General features: G+C 46.2%; 1 protein-coding gene across 2 annotated transcripts; it reads right to left on the bottom strand.

The window, feature by feature from the left end:
• Window positions 1-244: 244 nt before the first annotated feature.
• Window positions 245-27,877, bottom strand: Erich5 (glutamate-rich 5). Of its 2 annotated transcripts, XM_005381845.2 has the most exons (3): window positions 27,501-27,848; window positions 3,600-4,658; window positions 245-1,768 (listed from the first exon to the last, which is right to left on the bottom strand). In XM_005381845.2, the coding sequence occupies exons 1-3, from the start codon at window positions 27,556-27,558 to the stop codon at window positions 1,656-1,658; spliced, it is 1,230 nt and encodes a 409-aa protein (XP_005381902.1). In that variant the 5' UTR covers window positions 27,559-27,848; the 3' UTR covers window positions 245-1,655. The 2 variants fall into 2 exon arrangements, with proteins under 2 accessions (XP_005381902.1, XP_005381903.1); XM_005381846.2 differs by lacking the exon at window positions 3,600-4,658 and having other exon boundaries at window positions 27,501-27,877.
• Between the last annotated feature and the right edge of the window lie 63 nt (window positions 27,878-27,940).

The following is a 27,940-nucleotide window of genomic DNA, read 5'->3' as shown; positions in this document are numbered from 1 at the left end:
GTTCAGAGTGTCTATTGTGTTCCTTTAAAGGCACTAGATGCTTAAATTCAAAGGTACATAAAACACAGTGCTTGTTTTCAATGAAATCACAATCCAGCTACTTTATTTTGCAAATAGGATGATGTCATTTGCTCAGGGAACTGCTTTTGTTTTTGGGGGGGGGGGTTGTTTTGTTTTGTTTTGTTTTAGACAAGGTATTACTATGTAGTTCAGGCTGGCCTTGACCTCAATATCTATCCCAGGCTGGCCTCAAACTCCAGGCAATCCTCCTGCCTCAGCTTCCTGAGTGCTGGGATTACAGGTGTGCACCACCACACTCAATTCTAGGAACTCCTTTTGTTTACCTGAACACTTTAAAGCCAAAGGCATAAACTAATATCAAAAACAGAACAAAGCTGATATACTCTTCCTATATCCTATAATCCTATGATTAATTACAAATCATCTTAGTAAGTCATTTTAATGTAGAATCTAAAGTAAAAAAGTCTAGTTAATTCATTTGGGCAGTTACCTCTGAAAACATGTATTTACAAATACCATAAAAAAACCAAATATTTTTAGAATTCTACTGTGATATTCATAAACACCAGGCACTTAACAGTGGGCACACTGACTGTGTCATTTATTCACAGTTATTTACCAAAACCCCTTGCCAATTTCGAAAGAATTCTTGAAAGGTGACTTTCTGTGGTACATCATTTTAACATGAATGAAATCATAAATGCTTTTAAAATTTTGATGTCTTACCTCCTTTCCACTTCTAAAACCTAATATTGAATAATAGTCATCTAAAAAAATGAATAGGACCCAGGAAGACTCCTCATAGGCAATAAAACTAGGACTTAATTCTTGCTGTTTGTTGCCTCTGAAATACATCGAAGTCAGTTAGCTCAAAATGCTTTTCATGCTAGTCAAGAGGATAACACCAGCTGAACCGCACGTAAGTAAATGACCAGCTGATTCAAAATGGCACTTGGAAAATGGAGCCTTTCGCTGTAAAAGTGCTTCATCTTGGACCAGCACCATAGTCTGCGTCCCTTTGGAAAGCATCTGTTAACGTATTTAGTATACTGTGATGCAAGGGGTCTGTGGCAGCGGGAAACTTTGGATAAGGAGGTAATTAGATGAACTACTTCCCAAGGTTCGTACCAGCTCTAGTTCCTAGGGCAGGACAGAAATACATGTAATTCATCCCATGGTTTTTGGTATTCATTCTTGTCCCCTTGTAATCATACCGTGTAACTATTATGATGACTTCTTTAAAATGTGCTAACTGCGTTCTCCAGCCACCTGTGCCTGTAAGTTTATGCTTTCTTTGTGGTGTCTCATTTTTTATCCTGAAAGGACCCATTGCCGCAACCACCGAAGTCACTCGCACATTTATAAACAATCCTATACCCTGGTTTTCACTGGCTCTGTCTATTGTCATTTTAAATGCATAATTATCCTAAGTAGCTAAGAAAACCTTCCAGCTGAGCAGTTTTATACAAAAATACAATCAAGAGCAGGGCTCCAACAGTCTATCTATTATCTCACTTTCTGTATAAAACATGCAGCCGTAGCAGATAAGATCCGCAGCCGCGGGGGCACCACCATTTTTCTCTCTTCCCTGCATACCACACTGTGTCTGCCCTCCCTCCAGTCCCCACCCCAGTCTAGGTGGCTGCCGAAAGATCCACGGCTTCTCCTGTTTCTTCTTCTTTCGTTTCGGCTTCTTCACTTACTTTCTCATTCTCCATCTCTGTTTCCACCTGTTCTCCCGTCTCACCTGGGAAAATAACCACAGGACGTTAAAAGACATTCACTTACTGTAGTACTAGCCACAAGTTACTCCATAGTTTGTTTCCGGCCAGTGGGGGCAGTGTCTGCTCTTTGGGTCTATACAGCAAGTTTCTTCAGTGGAGTAGGAAGGGCATTCGCCCAGGTTCCCTCAGCGTCTGAATGGCCAGTGTCAAGCCGCTTAGCATCTCCAAGTCTTGGCTCTCTCTTCAGTAAAACCTGGACGCAGAACTACCCCAGAAATGGCAGTCAAACGTATTACAAGAGAAGGTTTCATCTGTATTTATAAATCAAAAAGTGGCCCAGGGGTGCCCCAAGTCTTTTATTTGGCCTCTATGGTTGCTCACATTTAAAAGTCAGGACATTGCCCATACAAATCTGTTTCCCTAAAAAGTTGGTTTGGGAAATGTTGATCCCTATTCCCACCGCCGGAGCCAAGCAGCAGCTTCTTCTGGTTTTGGTTTTTTGGTTTTTCTCCGGTACCGGGAACCGAACTCACGACCTTGCGCTTGCCAGGCAGGTGCTTTTGCCGCTGAGCTAAATCCCCAGCCCAGTAGCAGCTTCTTCTGACGGGGCTCTGACGCCCTATTCATCGAGGCCCCTGGGGCTCCCCACGGAATCTGATGTGCCCCCTCACTTAACTCGTGTCCGGATTCAAGGCCCAACAAACTTCCAATTTTGCCAACTCTTGTCTAAAAACATGCTTTTACTTGGTTCTCTTTTGTTGTTCTCAGGGCACTTTTTGCATACTTGTATTAAAGCATTTGCCTCAGTAATTTGTCTACATTCTTCCATCCCACGCGAGGTGGGGAGGCCCTGGAAGGCAGGGACCATCTCTTTGTCATTCTGCATCTCCTGCACCGAGCATGTGCACAGACAGCAGAGAACACTGAGTTGGTCTGGAGGGCGGCTCAGAGGCAGAGCATCTGCCTGGCACACAGGGGCACAGCGTTCAATCCCCAGCATTGAAAAAGAAAGTGAGGGGCTGGGGATTTAGCTCAGCGGTACAGCACCTGCCTGGCAAGCGCAAGGTCGTGAGTTCGATTCCCGATACTGGGAAAAAAAAAAAAACTGAGTTAATAAATGAAAGACTTAAACAGATGGATGGCTATATTTAATGTTTCATTTAATTATATTATACTGTGAACCTAAAGTTTACCAAAATGTAAATTATGCCTCAGAAGAAAATGCTACTTTTTAGTTGTTTTTAAACATCGCATACCAAGACATAATACACATTGTCCATTCTTCTTGTGAAGATAGAAAGATGAGGCCTGGGCTATAGTTCAGTGGTAGAACGTGTGCTTAGCATGAACAAAGTCCCAGCTTGGACCCCCAGCTCCAAAAGAGAAAAGGAGAGCAGAGTACAGCAGAACAGGAGCAAGCGCACAGTGACTTTCTAAAGATAAGACTGGCCAGGATGGACACTGCATTCTAGGATCTGTTCCTTGTACATTTTGTCTCTGAAATGTCACCTCCTCTCTGTGTTCACCTTGACTCTGGGTCCTCAAACCCTACGGGGAGCCTGGTGAAGAGTGAACCTGGAAAAATTCAGAAATTTTAATGTCACCTTCAGTGCTTGATTCGACTTAACCATCAAACTCAAGGTTAAAAACCTAGACGCTGATTTTTAGAAAAGCTTTAGAAACATTTACTAGAAAGCTGAGCCGAGCACTGACGGGGTGCCCCTTCCTCAGGCATGGAAAGCTTTTGGGTTTGGGTCACATGAACTTCAACTCCCTGAAAGAGACGTCACTGGCTGCACGGGGTCTCCGGGGAGCACATCTCAACAGCCGAACCTCTCACAGCCTGTCGTTTACCTTCAGCGCGTGGCTCCTCTTCCGCAGTGGGACTTTCCCTGTCCACTTCCACATCCGCTGCCGTCTCCGCGATTCCTGCTGGACGCTCCTTGCCTCCTACGATTCCGTCAGGTTGAACCTGCTTCGGGATTCCGGGATCGTGAGGAGTTGTGTGGACTGGGTCACTCATTACTGGAGTCAGCACAGGCTGACTTTTGTGCTGTCTTTCTGGTGTCCCGTCCTCTTTGGGAATTACCTGTGCAGGCCGAGGCTGCGCATCCTTTCCTAACGTTTCTTGAAGCTGTGGCTCTTCAGCAGTTTCCACAAACCGGCTTCCTTCCGGTATCTCTGGCGGCCCATTCTCTCTGGGAATTGTTTCTGGAAGCTGGGGCTGCGCCTGCTCTTCTTTCCCCATTGCTTCTTGAAGTTGCTGCTCTGCAACGGTCTCCGCCCACTGATGTCCTTCCAGTGCTGGTGGAGATCCGCTGTCCTTGGGGGCCGTGTCTAGCAGCAGGGGCTGCTCCTCTTCTCCCGCTGCTTCCTGACATTGTAGCTCTCCAGCTGTTTCCAGAGGTGCGCCGGTTTCCCCTGTCCCTACGGGTTTCATCAGGCCCATAGTTTGCGCTTGTGGATTCTCTGGACCTTCCCCTGCTCCCAGGGAGTCCCTCGCTCCTGCTGTCCCCGCAGGTTCCGCCTCGGCATTTTCCTTTAAAGCCTGAACCTCCAGCACTGCGTCCACGTCCTTCACCGTTTCTTCTGTTCCTGCGGTATCGTCTTTGCCACCCGGCTGACGTGGCTCCGATTCCTCCGGTCCTTCTGGAGGCTGGGCCTTCTCTGTAGGTCCTGACTGGTCTCCAGCACCCTTTGCAGGTGCTTCATCCTTCGCCAGGGGCTGTGAACCGCAGGATCTGATCCCGTTAGCTGTGGGCATCACCGATGCCTTGGGCTTCTCTGATGGGGCGAGGTTCCCCCTCTGCATGTTGCCACAGAACGCAGATTCTCTGCCCCCCGAACACGACTTGGGTTGAGCGGTACAGGACTCGCTTTCTTCTGTAGCAGAAAAGCATTCATTTGAATTTGCTGTTTGAGCGTTCATTTGAAAAAGAGAAAAGAGAAAAAAAAAATTATCCTTTAGTTTTTATCTTGGGAAACTGAATTAAAATCAAAAGGTGGATTCAACTCTTAAGACATAGCAGGCGCCCCTTCTGTCCAAGTCAGAGCCTTTCCTGTCTTCAGCCCAAACACCTCGCCTTCGGTTTCAGGGTCTCCCAAGCGCTTTTCTCCGCGCACCCCTGGGCCCTTCTCTCAGCTCCCGCCTGTGTTCTCACGCGGCACTTTGCTTCTCTTGCTCTGTTCCCTGAGTCCCCTACCCTCCTCGGGCCTGGAAGCCTTCCCGGCCTATGGTTCTTGGGCCGCTAGTGCGCCCCTTCCTTCCAGCGCAAAACGCCCTCCAGGACAGCAAGAGGCCCGGAGAGAGAAGCCCCAGCCAAAGAGGCTGCCGGGCACAAGCAGCAGGGATGGCCCTGCCTGGGCTTCACGGCATCTTAGGGCCATGGTGGGAAAGAAATCCAGAGGGCTGGGAGACAAGCACAGTGCTTTAGGCTCTTCCTGCCTCCGCGTGGCCGTGGGGACAGCTGCCCAGGCCGAGGGGGTCTCCCTGCCCACTTCCCAGTGGCAGGAGGCGTCTTGGCACAAGACAGGGGTACGACAGTGCGCCAGGTGCTTTAAAATAAGCACTTGGGTAGCATGCTTATACTCACCGACCCTCTCACTGGACTTCTAGAAATGTATCCTAAAAATACAAAATTCTTCAGGTGAAAATTGTAGCTTTCAAGTATTCCTTATAATAGCAAAAGTTAGAAAACAATTTTAAAATACTAATAAGTTGGGGAACAGATGAATATTGCCCTGGGTAGGATATTACTGTGCCTTGAAAAAAGATCATGTGACCTAATCTCAAAAAAACAATTATCATGAAGACCATATGTCAAAGGAAGAAAATAGAGCCAGGTGTAGTGGCGCACGCCTGTAATCCCAGCACTGGAGAGGCTGAGGCAGGGGAATGGTTGGGAGTTGGAGGCCAGCCTGGGCTGCAAAGTGAGCTCAAGGCCAGCCTGAACTGCATAGCGACACCCTGCCTCAAAAAGACCAGGAAACAAAACAAAACAAAACAGGAGAAAGGCAGACAAAATGTTAGAGCACCTCCGTAGTGTTTTCCTTTCTTCCACAAAGGCTGTTTTTCTTCTTTTTTCCCCCCTTTCCCCTCCCCAGTTAGATAGTCACATAATTTAAAGTTATCTGTTGACTCAATGGAACTAAGTAATATCCAGGCTCCTTCAGTCCTCCTCCTCCTCCGCTCCTCTCGCTCCTCCTCTTGTTCCTCTTTCTGTTTGTTTTGTTTTGCGGGGGAGTTGTTTGAGTTATTTTTGGAGACAGGGTCCCACTATGTAGCCCAGGCTGACCTCAAACTCATGGCAATCCTCCTGCCTCAGCTTCCCAAGCACGGGGATTACAGGTGTGCACCACCATGTCCGGTCCATTTTCCCTAGTCTAAGGGCAAATATTTTAATTCTTTTAGCTGTTTTGAGGTTTTTCTTTCTTTCCTACCTAGATCCAAAGATGGAAACCACAGGCTCTACTGTCTGCGGCCATAGTCATGCGACTCTATTAGAAGCAGTAAACCACCTAAACAGTGCCATAAGCACTGGGGCAACTGCATACACCTACGGGCAGGAGATAGCGCAGGAGCAGAATTTAGGGACCAGCTTCTGCGAGCTCCAGGACAAGAACATAAGGGAGCCTAGAGCCCAGCAAGGACAGGGCAGCCGGAGGCCGGGGCAGCGGGGAGACCGCAGAGGGGCCAGTAGGTGGCGCTAACGAGCTTAGAGTTTAACCGGAAAGCCTGAAGAATTGCTACAACTGTGAAGCTTTATTACAAAATGAAACAAATGCCAGGCGTGGGAGCGCACGCCTGTAATCCCAGCAACCCGGATACCGAGGCAGGAGGATCTCCACAAGTCCCAGGCCAACCTGGCCTATATAAGGAGAACCTATCTCTAAATGTGTTTTAAATAAATAAACTTGCACGGGGCTGGGATGCATGTGCTTACCGTGTGAGGCATAAATTCAATCCCTAAAACCAAGTGAAAGAAATGCATATACACACACATGCTTGCACCCTGTGGCTTTGCCATTTTACTCCTAGATATTTCCAGGAGAAAAGAGGCTATGTATCCATACAAAGTAGCAGCTGTTTTTGATAACACAAAACTGGAAACAGCCTAATTTTTTACCAACCTGTAAACAGGTAAACAGAGACAGTCCATGCGGTGGAATACTATATAACAATTAAAAAGAAAGAAATAACTGATAAGTGCAACAGCAGCATGCGGTTTCATTTTGTTTTTTTGTTTGTTTTTCCAGTACCGGGAATCGAACTCATGACCTTGCGCTTGCCAGGCAGGCGCTGTGCCACTGAGCTAAATCCCCAGCCCCGATTTCATCTTTATAAACGAGAAAAAATGCTAACTTAGCTATAGTTGCAAGCTGCTAATTTTTAATATAAAACAAAGTAAAAGGAAATGAAAAAAACTGTGAGCAGGGAGTGCGTTGATCAGATTTGGACTTTTAAAAAGCTCCCCTGTGGAGCTGAGGGTCTAGCTCGGTGCAGACTGTGCGCTTAGCACGCTCTTGCCTTGGGGCTCCACCCCCAGCATGAAAAACGCGCACATACCAACTTCCGAGGGACGCATGCGCGGTGGGAGACACAGAGGTCAATGTGGCCAGTGACTCCTGAGCGAGGGGAGAACACAGACAGAACAGGGTAAGGTGGCGGCGTGTGAGGACTGAGTCAGGGGCGGGGGAAGAGAGGCGGGATCACTTTCGTAGCGTGGATGCTGGATCTAGAAAATAAGGGAAGAACAGGCCCGGCCCTGAGGGAGACGGGAATTGTTCGGTTTGGGGCTCCGTGGCAGAGAGAGGTGTGGACTGTGCATCCCAGAGGCAGGATCTGGGCGGCAGACGGACGTCCAGAGCTTGGCCGGAAATACACGCAACAGGCGAGAGCTGAGACATTTATCTTATGAACGCCTCTGTTTTTATCTTTTTTTTTTTTTTTTGTACCGGGAATCAAATTCAGGACCTGGTGTTTCTAGGCAGGCACTTGTGCCGCTGAGCTATATCCCCGGCCCTTGAACGCCTCTGTTTTGTGTCTAGAGAAAGCTAGTTTTTGCGTCAAGGCAAAACGAGGACATCTGTATCCCAGCCCTGCCTTGCGGACTCAGTGTAAACCCTACGGAGAGGGCAGAGGTGAGGAAGCCTCAGGAATAACACGGTGAGACTGCAGGGTCCAAGTTGGCAGCTTTGGGTTCCACGTGGCAGAACTGGGGAGAGGGACGTCCTTCACCCCCCCACTCCTGCCTCATGAGTATAGTCTTCAAATTGGCAGCAGGTAAGGCAAATTAATAAAAATTACTTCTCAAGTCTATCCGGAAATGCATTCTGACAAGACAACTCACTGAGGTGCTGCGCAAATGCTGCTCTGGCGATAATTGCCTTTGGGAGTTAACAAGGAAATGTGCTAATGTTCTAATCACGGACGTCTGCCCAGCTACATTTCCTGATGAGACAGTTATCACGGTGATTAGTGTGATCCGCAGAGCAACACAGACCTTTTTCCTCCACCTGCGCCAACCGGGGTGCATTCTAGGGTGAGCAAAGCCCGGGCTGGGGAAGGGAGGGAACGGGTCAACACCCCGAAACATAGGCACATGTCACATCTTGAAGAATATATTATGCTATCAGGCGAAGTCAAGTTTCTCCATGAAAAACAACTTGTGAAAATTTATTTCTCCACAAATAGCATCACAGGTGTCCGAGTGATGTGCCCATCTCTGTCATAGCTAGAATAGGTATGCCCATGGTCACAGCATCAGTGTTCATGCTTCCGTACTTTGCCCAATCTTCCTGGCGCACCAGAAGTAGCCCAAGTTCCTCCATGTATGATGTGTAAAATACAACCCGAAAACAGCCCAGTGGGACACGTTACAAGGCGATCTCACTGTGTCTTTCAAGAGTGCCCCAAGGGAATAAAATTTCTCTTAAACGATCACAAAAAAAAATTTTAAAAACCTGGGCAAGGTGGCACACACCTGTAATCCCAGCACTCTGGAGGCTGAGGCAGGAGGATTGCCCTGAGTTTGAGGCCAGCCTGCACTACATAATGAGACCCTGTCCCAAAATAAACAAGATAGGAAAATAACTAGAAGTGTAGTGAAACGTTAATTCTTGTAATTTATTCTGATTAATTGTGCCCTAACTACATTTCTTAAATACTAGATTTTGGAGGGAATGTTTCCTAATGAGTAGCGCAAAAGTTCTCTTTCCTGCGTGATAGAAGAGGGGCAGTCTGCTCTAACAGGGAGGACGGAGCTCTTAGGACCTTGAAAATGACATCTCTGATGTAAACAGTGGGTTTGGATTCTGCTTTTTCCCCCTGGCTCCGGAGAGTCTTAAGCTTCTCCGTGCCTCAGTTTCCTCACCTGTAAAGTGGGAATGGTACTGGTACTGAGCCAAGGAGCTGTGAGCTGAGCAGCCAGAGCTGATGAGTGTGTGGCTTTCCTCTCGGAAGGAAAAGCCACCCCATCCTTTGTCTGTCACCACTCCTTTCGTGGGCACCCAACACACACTATAGGGAGAGACTATGGGAGCAAGCAAGAGTAAAGCAACCCCCCTAGAATGTATGATTAAAAAAAAACTTCAAGAAAGGCTTTGCAGAAGACTATGGAGAGAAGCTGAAGCAAAAGCACCTCCACAAGTTCTGTGAAACTGAACGGCCACACCTATGTCCTGCTTGGCTGCCGGAGGGCACTCTGAACATAGAAATTGTTCAAGTTTGGAGCCAAATCGCCAAGAGCAGCCGGGATCAATACCCCTATATTGACTCTTGGCTGAACTTGTGTCAAAATCTACCACCTTGGGCCTGAGCTTGTGCCTGCCAAGAGAAAGGAACTCTTGGTAGTAAAAGCACAGCACAAATCCCCTAGACAAACGGAGACTCAAAAAGCTAAAAAGATTTATCCCATCCTGCCTGATAGCCCCCACGAGGACTTTCCGCCACTGTATCTGGGCAACGACTTGAGCTTGCCAGGGCCACTGCTGCCCTCCAGGAGCGCGCCTAGCCAGCCACCAGCCAGCCACCCAGGTCCTGGGGCCGGGGCCGCATCGCTGTCTCCAAGTGCACTACCCCTGACGCTGCCATCCACTTCACCGGCCGCCCTCCCAGACTGCGGCCCTGTCCCTGTCATCTGCACCCCCAGCACCACAGCCTGCCACGGCCTCTACAGTCTGCCCTGCCCGCAGCCCAGCCGAGGTCCCAAGAGTCCCCCGAACAAAGCCCCGTCTGGCCAGCTTTGCTCAGCGCATCTTCAGATGCCCCTCCGGGGGATATCCCGCTGGCCAAAGGGAACCAAATCAGCCACCCACTTTATACTACCAACCTTTCAGCTCCACTGACCTTCCTAACTGGAAACACCATACCGCCTCCCACTCGGAAAAGCCCCAAGGCATGATCTTGGATGCATCAGCCTACCTGGGAAGACAGCCAACAAATCCTTCTGACTCTCTTTAGCACTGAAGAGTGAACTCATATTTATGAGGGGGGGATGCACCTAGATAAAGACTAGAATCCCAGGCTCTGTTGCTGACTGTCACTTGGGTAAACACTGCTTGCTCTCCCACCTGTCCAGACTGGCACTTCAGTAGGGCAGAGGGCCTTGACGCTTTGAAACTGTATCGCGAAGCTCTTCTGACAGGGATAAAGGAGAGAGGGAAAAAGCCTATTAACATGTTCAAGATTGCTGAAATTACCCAAGAATCTAATGAAGGTGCTGCTGAGTTGTATGAAAGATTGTGTGAAGCATACCAAACTTATCCCCTGTTTGACCCTGAGGCTCCAGGAAATCAGCAGATGATAAATTCAATCTTTGTAACACAGTGTGCCCCTGACATCTGCAGGAAAATTCAGAAAATTAATGGTTTTTCTGGCATGAATGCCTCCCAGCTGCTTCAGGTAGCCCAGAATGTTTTTGTAAACCAGGAGAGAGGGGGAAAAAAAGAAGCAAAAACATCACCAGACTGCTGTCCTGGCTTCAGTGGAAGGAAAGCTGCTCCCAGAAAAGCCCTGGGCAAATCAACCTCGCTATACAGGCAAAGACAAGAAAACCCTGCAGGGTCTCTAACTCAAAACAGGCAGTCCTAGCTTTGGCTCCAAACCAATGTGCTTGATGTAAACAACTGGGACACTGAAAAGACAAATGCCCTCTCTGCCTGGGGGACCAAAAAGCCTCCAGGGAGCAAGTGGCCCGAACCCTTGCTCCTACTTTTTGACAATGACACATAGGAACAACCAGGCTCCGCAAGATTAAATTTGGGCCCCGAGGAGCCCATGGTCACTGCTAAAAACTGGGAGTAAACCAATGACTTCCACAGTGGACAGTGGGGCAGAACACTCTGCTGTAAATCAGCCCACTGCTCCTTTGACCGCCCAGAGGATACAAGTACTTGTGCCATGGGAACCCCTACTGAAGAAAATTCCACCAGAGCAGCACCAGTGAGATTGGTAGACATCTTGTCAAGCATGATTGTTGCACATTCCTGAATGCCCTATTCCTCTCTTGGGATGGGACCTCCCTCTCAAAGTTAGGGACAACTATTACCTTTGCCCCCAAAACAGCCAGCATCTCTCACACTTAAGCCCACGGCTCCTGACTTGATATTGGCATTGACTGTGCCCCAAGAAGAAGAATGGCGAATATATCAATCAGAAATGCCCAGAGACTGTCATCCTGAGGTTTTAAAAAGCGTTTCCCGCTGTATGGGCAGAAGACTCACTGCCGGGGCTGGCTGTTAACCGTGCCCCTCTGATAACGGAGCTCAGGCCAAATGCCTCTCCTGCTGCTGTCATACAATATCTGATGTCACGAGAAGCTCGCCCCATAGCTCCAGATTAAAGCAAGCAGGGATTCTAATAGGCTGTCCGTCGTCATGGAACACTCCCTTGCTCCCAGTAAATGGTGACTTTTGCCCCGTGCAAGATCTTCATTGCAGTCAACACAGCAACGATGAGCTTACATCCAACAGTCCCAATTCGTACACTCCGGAGCCAGCTCCCTCCCAATGCTGCCTGGTTCACCAGTTTGGATTTAAAAGATGCTTTCTTCTGCCTATGAGTGGCCCCCTCCAGCTAACCTTTTCGCCTTTGAATGGGCAGACTATCACACAGGGAGAAAGGGGAAACTTACTTGGACTCATTTACCACAAGGTTTTAAGAATTCCACCACCCTGTTTGGGGAAGCTCTGCCTGCAGATCTGGCCAAGTTCCCCCACGGAAAACATAACTGTGTAGTTGTGCAGTATGTAGATGACATTCTAATAGGGGGTGCTACAAAAGAAAAGTATTGGGAGGAACTAAAGCCCTCCTCGTCCCCTGCTAGTCACCAACTATAAAGTCTCTCGGAAAAAGACTCAGACTGGGTGTGGTGGTACACACCTGTAATCCTAGCACTTGGAAGGCTGAGGCAGAAGGATCGTTGAAAATTTGAAACAATCTGAAGTGAGCTCAAGGCCAGCCTGAACTGCATAGCAAGACCTTGTCTCAAAAAGGAAAAAAAGAAAGGAAGGAAGGAAGGTGGGGAGAGAGAGAGATAGAGAAAGGAATGGAGGAAGAAAGGAAGAAAGAAAAAGAAAGAAAGAAAGAAAGAAAGAAAGAAAGAAAGAAAGAAAGAAAGAAAGAGGCTCAAATCTGTAAACAGGGAGTCTAGTATTTAGGATTTGATTTAAAACAGGGCCCCAGAGCCTAGGTCCAAAGAGAAAAGAAATCATCTGCTCCATTCTGCAGCCCAATTGCAAAAGGGAACCTAGAGAATTCCTGGGAGCAGCTGGATTTCATAGGATAAGGATACCTGGGTTTGCTGAAAAGGTAAAGCCACTCCATGATATATCAAAGAAACACACAACAGAAAGAGATGTGATTAAGTGGACTATAAAACAAACTGAAGCCTTCACAGATCAAAAGGGCTTTAACCTCAGCTCTGGCCTTAGGAGCCCCAGATGTGACCCGCACTTTTAGCATGTTTATTGATGAAAGGCAGCATATAGCTTCAGGAGTCCTAACTCAAATGGTGGGACCCTGGGAAAGCCAGTCACTTACCTGTCTAAGACTCAGTGTCAGAAGGACGGCCTGCTTGTTTGTGGGTGCTTGCTGCTAATGCCCTCTTGGTTGGGAGGTAGACAAATTGACTTTGGGACAGAGCCTGACAGTTCAGTTGCCTCAGGCTGTTCTTGAACTGCTCAACAGTAGGGGGCACCGTTGGCTTTTGAGTAGCCACATCACCCAGTGCCAGGGACTGCTAGTTGGAAATCCCCAACTCACTTTCCAGTCAGTTAAAGCTCTGAACCCAGCCGCCTATTTATCCACAGAGCTTGGACAGCCTGACCATGATGGTTGTATGTTGACAGATGAGCTCTATGCTAGTTGGCCTGATCTTAAGAAGGAGCCTTTAACAGATGCTGAGTACACGCTATTCACAGATGGAAGTAGCTCTGTTAAAAACAGACAGTGTAGTGCTGGCTATGCCTTATGTTACCACCAAGGAAGTGCTTCTAGCAAAGCCTCTTCCCCAAAATTGATCCACTCAGTGAGCCAAACTCTGGGCACTTATATAAGCCCTTAACTGAGCAAAAGACAAAAAGGTAAATGTCTGCACAGATTCTAGATATGCCTTTGCTACAATTTATGTTAGCGGGTTGCTGTACAAGGAGCACAGCCTTTTGACAGCTGGAGGAAAGCAAATTAAAAATTAAGATGAAATCCTGCAGCTTCTGGCTGCTATATGGAAACCCAAAAAGGTACCTGTCATACATTGCAGGGGACATCAAAAGGTAAACGACACCATCGCCCTTGGGAACCAGAAGGCAGACAAAGCTGCCAAGCTGGCCACAGAAGGCTCAATATGGGGAAACAGTGATCTAGTTCAAAACTTAGATGCACTACATGAGATCCACTCAGTGATGTTATGGTTCTCCAGAAGGGACCTCTTCATTACACTTAAGAAGAAATAAAATGGGCACAACAAGAAGGGACAACTGTAGATCCAAATGGAGTCTGGGCCCTACCAGATGATCAAATGCTCACACCAAAGGAATTAGCCTACTCCTAGGTAAAGCATCATCATGACATCACCCACAGAGGTGAGGCTGCTATGACCCAGCTTCTGAACTGCTACTATTATATCCCAAAATTGACATCAATATGTGCAGCCATCAGCCAAAGATGCCAAACTTATGCAAGGACTGAGACCTCAACAGGCCCATAACCACTACCTGGAATTCAACATACAGGACCCCTTCATTTTGAAGACCTCCAAATAGACTTTGCTGATATTAAGCCAAGTCAAGGATATAAGTACTTATTGGTCCTTGTTTGTACCTATTCTGGATGGCCAGAGGCATTCTTCACCAATACTGAAAAGGTCTCTGAAGTATGCAGCATATTATTAAGAGAAATTATTCCAAGATATGGGCTACCTCTGAATATAGGCAGTCACAATGGGCTATCGTTTGCAGCAGAGATGACCCAGAAGTTGGCTAAAGACTGAAAATTAAATGGAATCTTCGCACTGCCTATAGGCCCCAAAGTTCTGGTAAGGTGGAATGGATGAATCAAACTCTAAAGATAATACTGATTAAATATCACCAGGAGACTCAGACACCATGGATAGATTTACTACCCAAGGCCCTCTTAAAGGTTAGGACATCACCTGGGCCCACTGGATACACCCCTTTGAAGTTCTGTTTGGAAGGCCCTCAGCTTTAAAAAAGGGTCTGCAGGGAGACCTACATCAGTTGGGAAATATCACTTTGCAGGAACAGCTTATTCAGCTAGGAAAAACTTTCTCCCAGATACACAAAAATATAGCAGAAAGGGCACCCCTTCCCACTGATATCCCTGCTCATACCCATAACCCAGGTGACATGGTCTGGGTTAAAGATTGGACAAAGGACCCATTATCTCCTGGGTGGAGGGGCCCATATCTCATTATTTTGACTACTCTCACTGCAGTAAAGGTAGAAGAGATCCATCCCTGGATTCATCACTCCAGAATCAAGAGGGCCCATCTTTTTTTTTTTTTTTCCGGTACCAGGAATCGAACTCATGACCTTGCGTTTGCCAGGCAGATGCTGTGCCGCTGAGCTAAATCCCCAACCCCCAAGAGGGCCCATCCTGATGATTGCTGAAAGGCCTACCTCGATGAGTTGGCTCCACTGAAGACTACCCTGAAGAGACAACACACTCAAAGCCCTGCTCTCATCACCCCTGGAAGCTGAGGAGTCAACACACGGCTGAAGATTGAAAGGACATTGTACACTAGAGTATCTGTGGCCTTTGATATACTGTTATTCTGTTGAATTTTTAGTCTCTCTCCTCCCATTAGTCTTGATATTTGCTGTTGTACTTTGTATTGTGTCCCCAGAGGATTGGAGAGCTCTGGAAAAGGTTACTTTTGTTGTTTTCTATCTTGTTATGGTTATTGGACTGAGTACCCTTGATTGTGTAAAATTATTTTCCTACAGCTAATATGTCTAAACATCCTATGAGTGTATGGTAATTCAGAGCATTGGGAATTTCAATTTCAAATTTACAGTTTGAGTCCTGTCATAACTCTTAATCAGACTAGATGGGATTCTTCTCAACCTAAAGAGTACCTTTATTTTGATACATGCCCAGTTCAGGCTGAGACCCTATACTGGGAAAATCATCACCACTCCTCGGGATGTAGAGGAGTAAATTGAGAATGAGAGTATCACTCTAATAATAAGTAAATCTGTCCAGAATGGTGGCAAACCAAAAAGTGCTGTCAACCCCCTTTATCATCTACATTGTCCAAGATTGGACTGTGTCATAGACTGGGGTGGAGCTAAGAACAGCCTTGTAACTTAGCTCCCTTCTAGTCCACCCTGCCTATGGGGAACTTGTAACCCCTTATAGTACAGTATTCCAGATCCTTCCCATCGAGGCTGGTCATCAGGTTGCTGAGTAAAAGTCCACATGGATGGACAGGGACAAAACCCATGGCTTGTTTTAAAAATCAATAAGGTCTGGGTATCCTAATTACCCCCATCCTACATTAGATTCCTACCAAAATCACCGCTGGTCCCATGGCTCCTGAACCCATTACAAATAACACAGGGCCTTCGACTCCTGACCTCCTGTGCCTGGTCAATGGCACCCACTGGGTCCTCAAAGCTGTGAGCCCAGAGTTGGGTAATGACTTGGCTCTGTGTTCCCCTTTTAGTTCTCTCTTAGCTAACCTGGAATGATTCTAAGCTCAATTCTACCAGTGCCCCAATCACTTACTCCAGCCTTCTCCCACAGTGGTGTGGGGAAACATCTCTTGCTTCTTGGGTTCCTCCAAGAGCCAAAATGTCTCTGCTGACTGTATAGATGTTTCAACTGTTGCTTCAGGTTCTCTAGTGGCTCCTCGTGGAAGTTTCTTTTTCTGTTTTGATGGGGTTCACCAAGTGTTTAGTAGCACCACAGTGAGTCTCTGTGTACTTGCTTTTCCGGTACCTGACCTCTCTGTTAACTCTGGCCCCCTGCACATACCCACCAGTCACATCAAAAGCCTGTAATATTGCCCATTCTAGCTAGGATAGCAATAACAGAAAGCTTAACCCTTAATGCCACAGCCATGGGTAAAGGCCACAATACTCACAATTCAGTGCTCAGGTAACAGGAGATTTTACCAACATATAGACATTCTGTAAGACTAAATAGATTCTTTGGCTGCAGCTGTCCTCCAAAATAAGAAGGTTTTAGATCTCCTGACAGCACACCATGGAGGCACTCATCTTTTCCTGGAAGAAGAATGCTGTTACTATGCCAACAAGTCAGGAATAATAAGAAAAAACTCCCATCAGCTCTGAAAGCATCTTGAGCAGAGAGCTACAAGTGGGGTAGGAGTTTCTTCCTGGTGGGGATCCCTGGATTACCTGCCCTCCTGGACAGGAGCCTTGTTTGGGCCCATAGTGGCCCTCCTAATTCTCCTCCTAATTACAATTGAAATTGTAATTGTAATTCAACTTCAGACCCTCTTTTTGTCTAAACAATTTGAGGCCATACATCAGCAACTTCCCTTAAAGGGTACCTCCTCCTATCAACTTCTTAAAAGGGGGCAAGAAGAATTTCCCCTGTAATAAAAAAGGGAAGAATATAGAAGCAATTTTAAATGTAAAGGAAATCTTAAACTTATATCTCTATACAAGGATGGAACTAGGAAACCCAGCCTTTTCCCACAGTTAGAAAATTACAAAACTTAACGAGCCTTAACATTCCAGTGCCAGCTGCAAGATAAGTGTAGCTTAGCCAGGCAGTGCATCTTGTTATATTTTGCTTGCTTTCAAGTTTCTCAAAGACTTATCATCTCAAGGACAGCTCAGCTCAGTCTTAGACAATGATTTATTCTTCTGGCTAACCTAGACCTCCTTGTTATATGATAGTAAACCCAATTAGCTTACGTAAGATAAATTTTGCCCAGAAATATATGACAAGACATGTGTAACCAACTGTAGAATATCCTGTTATCTGCCTTTTGTACTTCCTCCTAAAAACCTGTATAAATAACTGTTTTACTCCAAGACAGGGCTGGTGATTTGGATCTAGGTATCCCCCAGCCCGTTAGCATAATAAAGCTGCGTACCTTCCTAAGTTCCTGGGTGCTGTGCCATCCCTCTGGTCTGATCCTGAGTTCCGCAGCAGTATCACAGTCATGGGATGTTTTAAAACATGACTGAGACATAATGGAATGGTATTCATCACACTAGCGATGATTTTATCTGACTTAACTGATACTTGCAAAGACCACTGGAAACTTTTGTACAGAGAAATGTTTCCTTTACTGACTTTAATTTCATTGATTCATCAAGGGCCTGCTCTAGGCTGGCATGGGCTGGGAGCAGTTACAGCAGACAACAAGGATGTTCTGGTCCCTGCTGTCCTAGTTTACCATTGGCAGGAAATTCCAACAGCTACTTCCTTATGAAGTGTGACTTGCAGCTGCACACTGCCACTAATCACATGCTCTGTCTAAGACCTTTTTGGTTTTTTGTTTTTCTTTGTTTTGGTTTTTGGTTTTGAGACAGAATCTCATTATGTAGTCCAGAACTCAAAGAGCAGTTGAGTCCAGGTCTTGAGCTCATAGTGATCCTCCTGCCTCAGCCTCCCAAATGCTAGGAGTACAGGTGTGCATCTCCATGCCCAACTACCAGCCATAGATTTTTATGAATTACCTTTTTCCTCAAGGCAAAAGAAGGTGCTATATCATTTCTTCTGATACCATTGCCTTAAATGCAGTGAGATTATTTTTCACCCCACAAACAGGACACAGGCTATATCCAATCTACTTTCTTATGTAATAAACATTATAGACAGATGCACTGTTTCCACATCTGAAGTTGTTTAAAGATGAGTCTATTTTCTGAACCCATTTCATCAAATCATACACTGCTCTGGGCCTAACCCTTTGGTATTCACTATCTCTCTTGATTTTTGTTGTAAATTGATCCATGCACAAATTTGTTGTGACAGCTGAACCAACAGAACCTTTGTCATAACCACCGTTGTGATAGACACACAAAGAAATGAAATGCTAGGCAACATCACAGAAGGGATTAGGATGAGAGCTAACATACCTGAAATTCACATTATGGTACATGCTTTTCCACTCAGTTCACTGCCTAATCAGAAATGAAAGTTTCCACCCACCAAGGAGAAAAACTTGTTTCCTACCACTGTGCCGTATTAAGCTACCCAAGGGCCTCCCTGCAAACAGCTGCTGGGTTTCCCAGGGAATCAGCGAGGAAGGTGAGCCCTGTGTACTCCCTGCTTCTTTTTCTAGGGTCTTAGAGCTTTTGCGATTTGGACACCAAGAATGCAGCATGAGTGTGGCCCCAGGAGGGAGTCTACTCATCCTCCTCCTCATTTTCTTACCTTCATTTCTTTACAATTCCTGTCTACCATTTTCCCATCCATCCCAACAACCATGGAGCCGCAAGTGATGCTATTCTGCAACGGTTTTGCCCTTTTCCTACATCGAAGTGTGTAAAAGGGCCAGCCTATGTAGCATCACCCAAGTGCTAATCCCCGATTCTATCAGCTGGAAGATACTAACACGCTACTCTTTGTGGGGAGAGCTGAATTTTAGCAGTGTTCCATGTAACTGAAGTAGAAACTCATCAGCCAAAAATTACAAATAAAAATCAGGCACACTCTTCTTTTTTACCAGGACCCCCTGAACTGGCAAGGTACCTCTGGAACACATGATGAGCTCCACTGGAGATGTGGCCACCCACCCACAGGACAGGCTGACACGTAAGAGCCACAGAGCCTGTTATCAGGCCATGACAATTGAGTTGCCCCCTTCACATCCATCTCTCCAAGTTTATTTCCTTTCATTTCTTTTAGACTCCCAGCAGGTAGACTCTTGTTTCAAAAAGGTTATAACACAAAACATCACTTCTGAAATGACCAACAGCATCTGCCACTGGAAAAAAAAAATCTTGTTTCATTGCTTGATGGGCATTATTAGCACAAAAGACTAACATTTGGGTGGGAATATAGTCTATAAAACCAAAGGGCTCTCATTAGACCAGGAAAGGAGCAAGAAGACTATGTCTCTGGCATGTACATATTGGACACTTTACTGACTAAAGTGGGTTTTGCCCACCACGCATCTCTAGAAGAACAGTGGCTAACACTTATTGAGGCACCACCCTAGAGCTTTATGTGCATTAAATAATTCAATCTTTCCAACAGCTCCACAAGGTGTATCTATTATTACCTTCATTATACAGAGGAGGACATAATAGCATCATTATCTAGGAGGGACAAATAGCAAGCAGGTGGTGGAGCTCAGATTTTAGCTCCAGCAAGTTTATTGCATTGTGAATATTTAAGTGCTTTTAGAGACCAGTTGTAGTCCTCAAACTTGCATCATCAATATTACCCAGGATTTTTCTCTACGTGGAATCTCAGGCTCCACCCCAGAGCCAGAGAACCACAAGCTGTATTTGAACAAGATTCCCAGACAAACAAGATGATTAGGTTACCTGTGGGGTCACCAGGTAAAGGCATACGTCACTAGTTGGGCAAGATCAGAGTGAACAGTGGCATAGGATCCGTGGGGTGTGTGTGAGCGCGGGAGTGTGGGAGGTGCCCACCCGCAAATGCCTGCTGTGGTCTACACCCCCCAGACAGCACGCCAGAGGTGGCATGAGAGACAGCCTACCGATGACAATACATCGAGGAACCAAAGGACTGGTTTAGTCCAAGTGAGACCCACCCTGGGATGAGAGGGTTTTCTTAAGTTTCTTCACCTTATCCTAGAGCGAAAGCAGTGATAACAATATGTAAATGAATGGGCAAGTCTACGTTCCAGTAAAACTTAATTAATAAAAATAGGTGGCAGGCTGGATTTAGCCAGCAGGCTAGTTTGCCAACTCTGTTCTAGGCAATATCAATACTCTATTCTAGGTGCATAAGATGTATCAGCTTGTTTATTTCTCAGAACAACGTTATGCAATAAGTATTGTCAGTCCTATTTGACAAGTGAGGTCGCTGAGACTCGGAGAGGTAGAATGATTGGCTCAAATTCACACAAATAATAAATGATCCTGAATCAAGTCTTGAGCCTAGACGGCCTAACTCCAGACTCACATTCTTAGGGAGCACTCCACACTGGACTGCGTGCTGAAATTCACACACACACACACACACACACAGTGTGAGGTACACAGGTAACTAAGGTCTCTCGTAACCATCTAGTCTATAGACAGTACACCGAAGCAAGCAAAAGGCAAGGAAATTAACCAAAAGAAACCATATGGGGGCCGGGGATATAGCCCAGTGGCATAAGCACTTGCTGGCAAGTGCAAGGTCCTAAGTTCAATTCCCGGTACCAAAAAGAAAGAAAAAGAAGCCATATGGTTTCATCAGAATCTTAGGAAAGGAGAAAAAGAAAACATGCACTATCATTATCAATGATGGTGAAGGAAAGCAATAAGCAAAAAGAATGGTTTGGAGAGGATTTTGCAACACTGGTCCCTGCTGCAGTGGCTGACAGGAGACAAAGTCCTTCAGTAAGCGAACATATTAGTAAAACGGATAGGACTGCCGCAGTGCATAGCCCAGTGCGTTTACTCTCTTCCACTTCCTGGCAAAGTGACTATGGTATTTGTGGGCATGGTGGGGCCAAGCGGAGGAAGCTGCTCCCGTAGATCTTGGGCTGACAAGATCCCAAAGTCCGCAGAAACCCTGGCTCACTGGAGCCTATGAACACAGGCTGGCAAACTCTGACACATGTGGCCCAGGCGTCACTGGGCAATGTGCCCCTGCACTGCCTGACTTACATGATGCTGGATTCCCAAGCAGGTTCAGCCCTTTAAAATAAGGTAGGTTTTTTGTTTTTTTTTTTTTTCAGCCTTCACCCTTCTAGGGCAAAGCTTGGACATCTTGAATCTGTACAAATAAGTTCCTCAGGACTCTAAAGGCAGTTTCCAAGGAGGGCTCAAGGAATGAGGCAGCTGAAGCTCCTGAGGTCATCAGGTAGCTCTTAAGATGCTAATACCCATTCGCAAAGCTCTATTCTGGTATTTTGCTTTAAAGAGAAATTGTGACCCAGTACCACCTACACGTACGCCAGGATTCCAAGCATAACCAGCTCGACGTTTTCATCAGCTTTGGTGAGGCTTTGAGCAGTCCTCCCATAAGCACTAAAGCAGCTTCTCAAACTTGAGGATGTAAAACATTAACAGAGAAGTGAAGGGAAATCAACACCATTTGAGAGGCGTGGCGGCCTTGCAGAAGCAGGACTTAGTGCTACACAATGTAGCTTTGTTGTGCTGCGGTTACCACTCCTGAGTGACTACGAGACCCTCCTCACACACCGACACGCTCGTCCCAAGCTCAGCCCTGCCGATGCCACCTTCCAGCTTCTGCTTTCTGCTGCTCCTGAATCCTCTGCCTTTTTCTCCCAGAATCCCCATCTCTGTCAACCCATTCATTCACCCACCCACCTCCTATCTGATTATTGACTGCATTTTTCCTCAGAGGAAAACCTGGCAGAACCAGGACCAGACTGCAGATGGAACGGTAGGTTGTGAGGAAAGTGGGGGTTTTGGGGCCTCATCCCCCTCATTTACTAGCACTGAGATCCTAGGCTGGTTAACTCCTCACTAAGCATTAGTTTTCTAACTGTTTGGGGTGCTCATGTCTGCTTTGTAGGCTACTCTGGGCATTAAATGAGATCATGAACTAAAGCACCCGGAACCAGGAAAGTGCTCCCTGCTGTACCCTCCTGGCTGCTGCTCTGTTTTGATGTAGCTGCACAAACATCTGAAAGTTTCCAATTTCTAGAAAAAGACATATTTGCTTGTTGATGAGAGTACAAACTGGCACACCTCTTACGGAAGGTACTGAAGGCAATATCAAAGTTATAAATCAAAGTTATATCAAAGTTATAAATGTGTCCATCCTTTGACCTAGCAGTCCCACTTCTGGGAAACTGGCCTCAGATATACTTGTACACTTTGAAAATGATGTATGCACAAAGGAATCCACTGAAAACTTGTTTGCGCCAGGAAAAGGCTGGAAAAAAAATCAAACCCCTCAATAGGAGACTGGTCAAATAAATCACACAATAGATTATTTTGCAGGTACAAAAAAGGAGAAAGAAGGCCTCTATATATCAGCATGCAAAAATCTCTAAATTATTAGGCAAAAATCAAGGTGAATAGGGGCTGGGGATTTAGCTCAGTGGCACAGTGCCTGCCTGGCAAGCACAAGGTCATGAGTTCGATTCCCGGTACTGGAGAAAAAAAACAAAAAGGTGAATAGTGAACAGAACACATTGTATGTTAAAAATAAAGATGAGGGAAATAATATGTGTAATGCATGTAAAAACTTTGGAAGAATACATGAAAAGCCCTAAACCAATAAATGTTTTTCCAGTGATCAGAATGAAGCAAATGGGATGGGTGAGAATTGCCTATTGTTTTCAAATATTTTCACATTTTGAACCATGTCCGCAGTTCTTATATTCCACTTTAATTAGCTGTATGCAGTAATCAGGACTACCACAAAGACATGCTGAGAACTCAAGACTCAGGCCATGGACTTCTAGCATTTGAATAATAGTCCCATTATATATGGCACATGCCTGTAATCCCAGCACTTGGGAGGCTGAGGCAGGAGGATTGTTGAGAGTTCGAGACCAGCCTGGGCTACAAAGTGAGCTCAAGGCCAGCCTGAACTGCATAGTGAGACTCTGTCTCAAAAACACCAAAACAAACCCAAACCCATTATATAATTCCTGTATGCAAGAGAAACCTACACAAAGTCATTTTAATGTGAATGATATTTGTTCTACAGAGAGAATTATTGGTCTAGTTAGGACTGAAATGCCATAGATGAATATATTGGTTGAAGCCTGGTGTTATGCCCTGGTACAAAGAACAATTCATACAATAGTGTGAAATTCAAGCCTCCTCCCATTGCCTAGGCAGCCAGGACTCCAAAGATCTTGTGGAAACATAGGTGAGAACAAACAAATGGTTATAATCCTCAGTGGACCTGTACACATTAACCTAGCAATGAACAGGCGATAATTACCATCTATTCCCTTTGTCCACACTTGTGAGAATTCTCCCACAAAGGGAGGGCATTTGTGTTAGGGAAGGATGGAACAGTCATTCCTTACGTTAGCAGGAGGCTTGGTAGTTTGGGGAAGAGGGCTCTATGGGGAAGTCTAGAAACCTGAGTCACCAAGTGGGACATCAGTACATTCTTTGGTTTCAAGTCTTTTTTTTTTTTTTTTTTTTTTTTTTGGTACCAGGAATCAAACTCAGGACCTCATGCTTTCCAGGTAGGCGCTGCACCACTGAGCTAAATCCCCGGCCCTGGTTTCAAAGTCTATCAGACTAGCCATGGCCGTCATATTTAGAATTTGCTTCAGCAAATGTAAGAAATTCCAAAGTCAATCTAACACCCTTTGGGAAAAGAAAGCCTCTCTCCTCAGGTATTTCAGGGCACTTAGTAAAACTCAAAGTGTGACTAGCCCATATCAGGCAGCATTAACCCTGGGTAATTATTTACACCCAGAGGCCAGTCTGCATCTCACTTCGCCCCTTGCACAGGCCCCCTGGTCATTCAGCTTAGGAGTGATGGACAGAAATGGGGCCGGATGGAGATTCAGTGTCCAGTGGGTCAGAGCAAATGTCCACACGTTATCATAGAACAGATTATTCCTATGCAGCTCTCAGCCAACTAGAAGCTCCTGACTGATTTAAATTTGAGCCTAGAAAAGTACCTTCTTATTTTAGTGTTGCAGGATTTTAGAGATGTAAGAGACCTAAGAGAGAACATACTCATTATTTTATGATTCTTTTTGCTTGTGGGCCAATATTACATCATATGTAACAGTTTTTTTGTTTTTATTTTTTGTTTTGGTTTTTTGAGACAAGGTCTCACTATAGATGATTGAAAACAGCCTTAAACTTGTTAGGTGGCCCAGGCTGGCACTGAATTTGAGATCCTCCTGCCTCAGCCTCCAAAGTGCTGCGATTCCACGCATACTTCATCACACTTGGGTATGTATAACAGTTCTTAAACTCAAAAATGTCTAATAGAAAATTCAGTAAGGGAGATCTGTTGACACAATCCAGTCTATAGCATATTTCATGTATTTCAGTTTCAATCCGTGGAGTTTTAAGGTTGCTACTGTAAATTTAAAAAAAATCTCTTATGAAGAATATCTGTTTCTACAGGAAGGCACCGGGAGCTTCTTCACAACTATCTAAATATTCTGCTAGAAATATCTCTAAAGTCAAATGTCCTGCAAATATTCCTAGTTTAAATTGCAAAACAGCTGGGCATGGTGGCACATGCCTGTAATCCCAGCACTCGGGAGGGTGAGGCAGGAGGATTGCTGCGAGTTCAAAGCCAGCCTGGGCTATAAAGTGAGCTCAAGGCCAGCCTGAACTGTATACCGAGATCCTGTCTCAAAAAGACCAAAAAAAAAAAAAAAATTGGAAGCAAATATCAATGTCATATTTTACTGTCATTTAGGAATCATAATAAATGTAGTACTTATTATATTACATTTGTAAGTCCCAAATCATGCTGAGCCCCATTAGATATATGGTGACCCACTACAGAAACAACAAAGAAATATAATAAACAAATAGAGGTACACTAATAATATTAATACCACATATTAATGTAGCACACTACTATTATACATTAATGCTTTATATAATGCATTAAATGCATATTAATAGATTCGTATGTTATATAAATTATAATGAAATTTGATGACATAAATTATTAATGTAACCTTATTAATATGATATTATGTTAATATGTTTATATATTATGCAATATTTATATAACACCTAAATAGTATATATCTAATTTAGGGACTAGAACGAACACTGTTTATAGTGTTTTCCAAGTGACTGGTCGTATATCTCACTGGGATCCAGAATGATTTTAGGCAAAAGTAGATTTAAGTCTTTTTAGCATAAACTGGTTTAAGTGCCAGGATTCAAAGCCCAGCTCTGACTCTTAGAACTCCTGTGATTTGTGGTAAATTATTTCATCCTTGTCTGTCAAGTTGGCGTAATCCTAACACTTAGCCACAGAGCTATTATAAGGATAAAATGAATTCATTCCTTCCGCAAATAATTCCCGAGATGCTGAGTATTGTCCTGCACTGGGGTATGGTGAATGAGTGCATACAGCACATTCCATGCACTTGGACTGTTTTTTTCTAAAAACACACTGGCTCAGGCGGGGAGTTCTATCTAGGAGTTGAAGAAGTTTTAAACTACAGAAACAGCAATGAATTATTCATCAGGTCTCCGAGACTAGGGAGTTGAAATGCTGCTGACCACACAATAGTATCCAATTACAGGAGAGTATTATTCGACAGAGAGCAGAAGCAATACACCTGTTGATTGATTCAGCGTGTGTGGTAAGCACTTTATGCGGGATGGTAATTAATTTCTGGACACTCACACCGGTTGTCAAGTTTTAACATTTCTTTCAGAACAAGATCCGTGGAAACTTACAGCAGCAATGAAAGCAAGAATAAAAACAAAGGTATAATGTATAATGGATATTAATATTAGCAATAAAATATTGAGAGGATTAAAGACCTCTTCCACCGGAAACTTTTGCCTCTTCTTAAGGGTCACATTCCCTGAAGTACATATTTTTATCAGTTTTAAAAATCTATAATGATTTGTTCTTTTTGGAGGATGGGGTGGGGTTGAACCCCGCAAGCACTGTAACACTCAGCTACACCCCAGCCCAGTGCTTTATTTTTTAAACCAAGATGCTGCTGCCCGGTATGGAAGGAGATAAGGGACGCCGGGATAAAATGACATAGCTCCCCCTGAAGCATCAGGTTTTCTTCCCTCTTCAATTTTCCGTATTGATACCAACAAGGATTTACCATAGAACGGGATACAAAAATCCACCTGATTTCACAAGATAAATTATGAGAAAAGCAACAGCTCGCTGCGCGGGCCTCCTGCGGGGGCTCCAGGAGGTGTAGGAGAAAGGTTAGCAAGGACGGTGCTTTGGGAATGGGTTTTTCCTATCTTCCCTGCATTGTCAGCCAAGAGGAGTTTGGTTTCATACATGCTTTTAATTTTTTTTTTTTTTTTTTTTTTTTTTTTGCCTACTTTCTAACTTCTTATTGCTTCCTGTGACCTACTAAGCCTAGGAAAATACATTGTGAGGCTGGGGATTTAGTTCAGTGGCACAGCGCCTGCCTGGCAAGCCCAAGGTCATGAGTTTGATTCCCGGTACCGGAAAAAAAAACAAAAAACAAAACAAAAAAAATAAATTGTAGACCTCACAAAATAACAGCAGTACGACATGTTTCTGACCAGGACCCCGCGGCTGCGCTTGCACACGGCATGGGTGACAATGCCGAGCCCCCTACCGCAAGCTCAGACAGCAGGGGATTTCTGTTCCGCAGTAACACAGGCGTCAGGAGCAGAACTGAGGAAAGGGGTTGAGGAGAGAGAGTATGAACTCCTCAGTCTCCGCTGGGAGCCTTGCAGAAGGCCGGACACTGGCGAGAAGGCATCCGCCCAGCATTCAGAGCTTTGTCCAGAACGGTACCCACTCTGAATCCAAAGAGCTGGCTGTAAAACCCAGTCATGCCGTAGGATGAGTCTGCTGGTATTGCGCTCGCAGTATTTATCACCGTCCGACGATCTGAATCACTTGTTCAGCATGTCCTTGCGTGCCTTCCACCCCAGCCTCGTTTAGGAGGGTCACTTGAACAGTAGAGGTTCCCTCCAGTACTAGGGGTTGAGCGCAGGGCCTTGGCCCTGAGATGCACCCCAACTCTCTCCCCGCTGCCCCCGCCCCCGCAGGATCTCACTAGTTGACCGGGCTCAGCTCGAACTCGAGAACCTGATTTCCACCCCACCCCACCCCCGCTGCCCGCCTTTAATCACACACACATTTCTCAAGACACGCTTAAGCCAAAGGTGGGGGAGTGGGGCTGAGCCCCGGAAAGTGCAGGGGGAGCCCAGGCGGAGCCCTCTCTGCGCCCTGCAGTCTTTTGCCACCCGATGCGGACCGGATCTGGACCAGCTCCACTCGGGAGGTAAGCCGCGGATCACAGGTCAGGTTCGCCGCCGGGGCCCCTCGATCGCGAGGTTCCCGGGCCCCCGCGGGGCGTCGTTCGCCCCCTGCTGGGCGCGCTGCGCTCGGGGCGCACCTTTTGGACCTCGGAGGACCCAGCACCCGAGAATCTCCGACCCCGCTCGGGGAACCGGGCCCCTGCTCACCGCTGCGGAACCTGCTGCCGTCGCCAGCCTTGCCGAGGGCGCTGCTGGAGCAGCCCATCGTGGGCGCGCAGCCGCCGGTCCCAGCCCCGAGCGGGCGCCGGCCGGAGCCTGGGTCCCCGCGTACCGCGCCCGAAGCCGCAGAAGTTTCCCTGCCTCTGCGGCGGCCCGGCTCCCGGGGGCTCAGGGCGCAGGGGCGGGCAAGGGTGGGGGCGGGCGGGGAGCGCACGGACAGGTGGACCCGAGGGCCCAGGTGGGAGAAGGTGGAGGGGCGGAAAAGGCACAGCGGCGCGCCAAGCAGGGACGGGAGAGGGCACGAGAGGGCGAGGCTGAGAGGGCCCCTTCGGGTCCTAACTAAATACCCGGGCAGGGGAGGGGCGGCTGCGGCCTGTGGCTATTGATTGGTAGGCTGGATGTGCGGTGACAGTCTCGGCACTTACGTA

The sequence above is a fragment of the Chinchilla lanigera genome, unplaced genomic scaffold (assembly GCF_000276665.1).
Source record: "Chinchilla lanigera isolate Chin_1 unplaced genomic scaffold, ChiLan1.0 scaffold00016, whole genome shotgun sequence".
NCBI classification, from domain to species: domain Eukaryota; kingdom Metazoa; phylum Chordata; class Mammalia; order Rodentia; family Chinchillidae; genus Chinchilla; species Chinchilla lanigera.
Note: the sequence above shows the minus strand (reverse complement) of the source record. Positions and strands in the feature narration are given on the sequence as shown.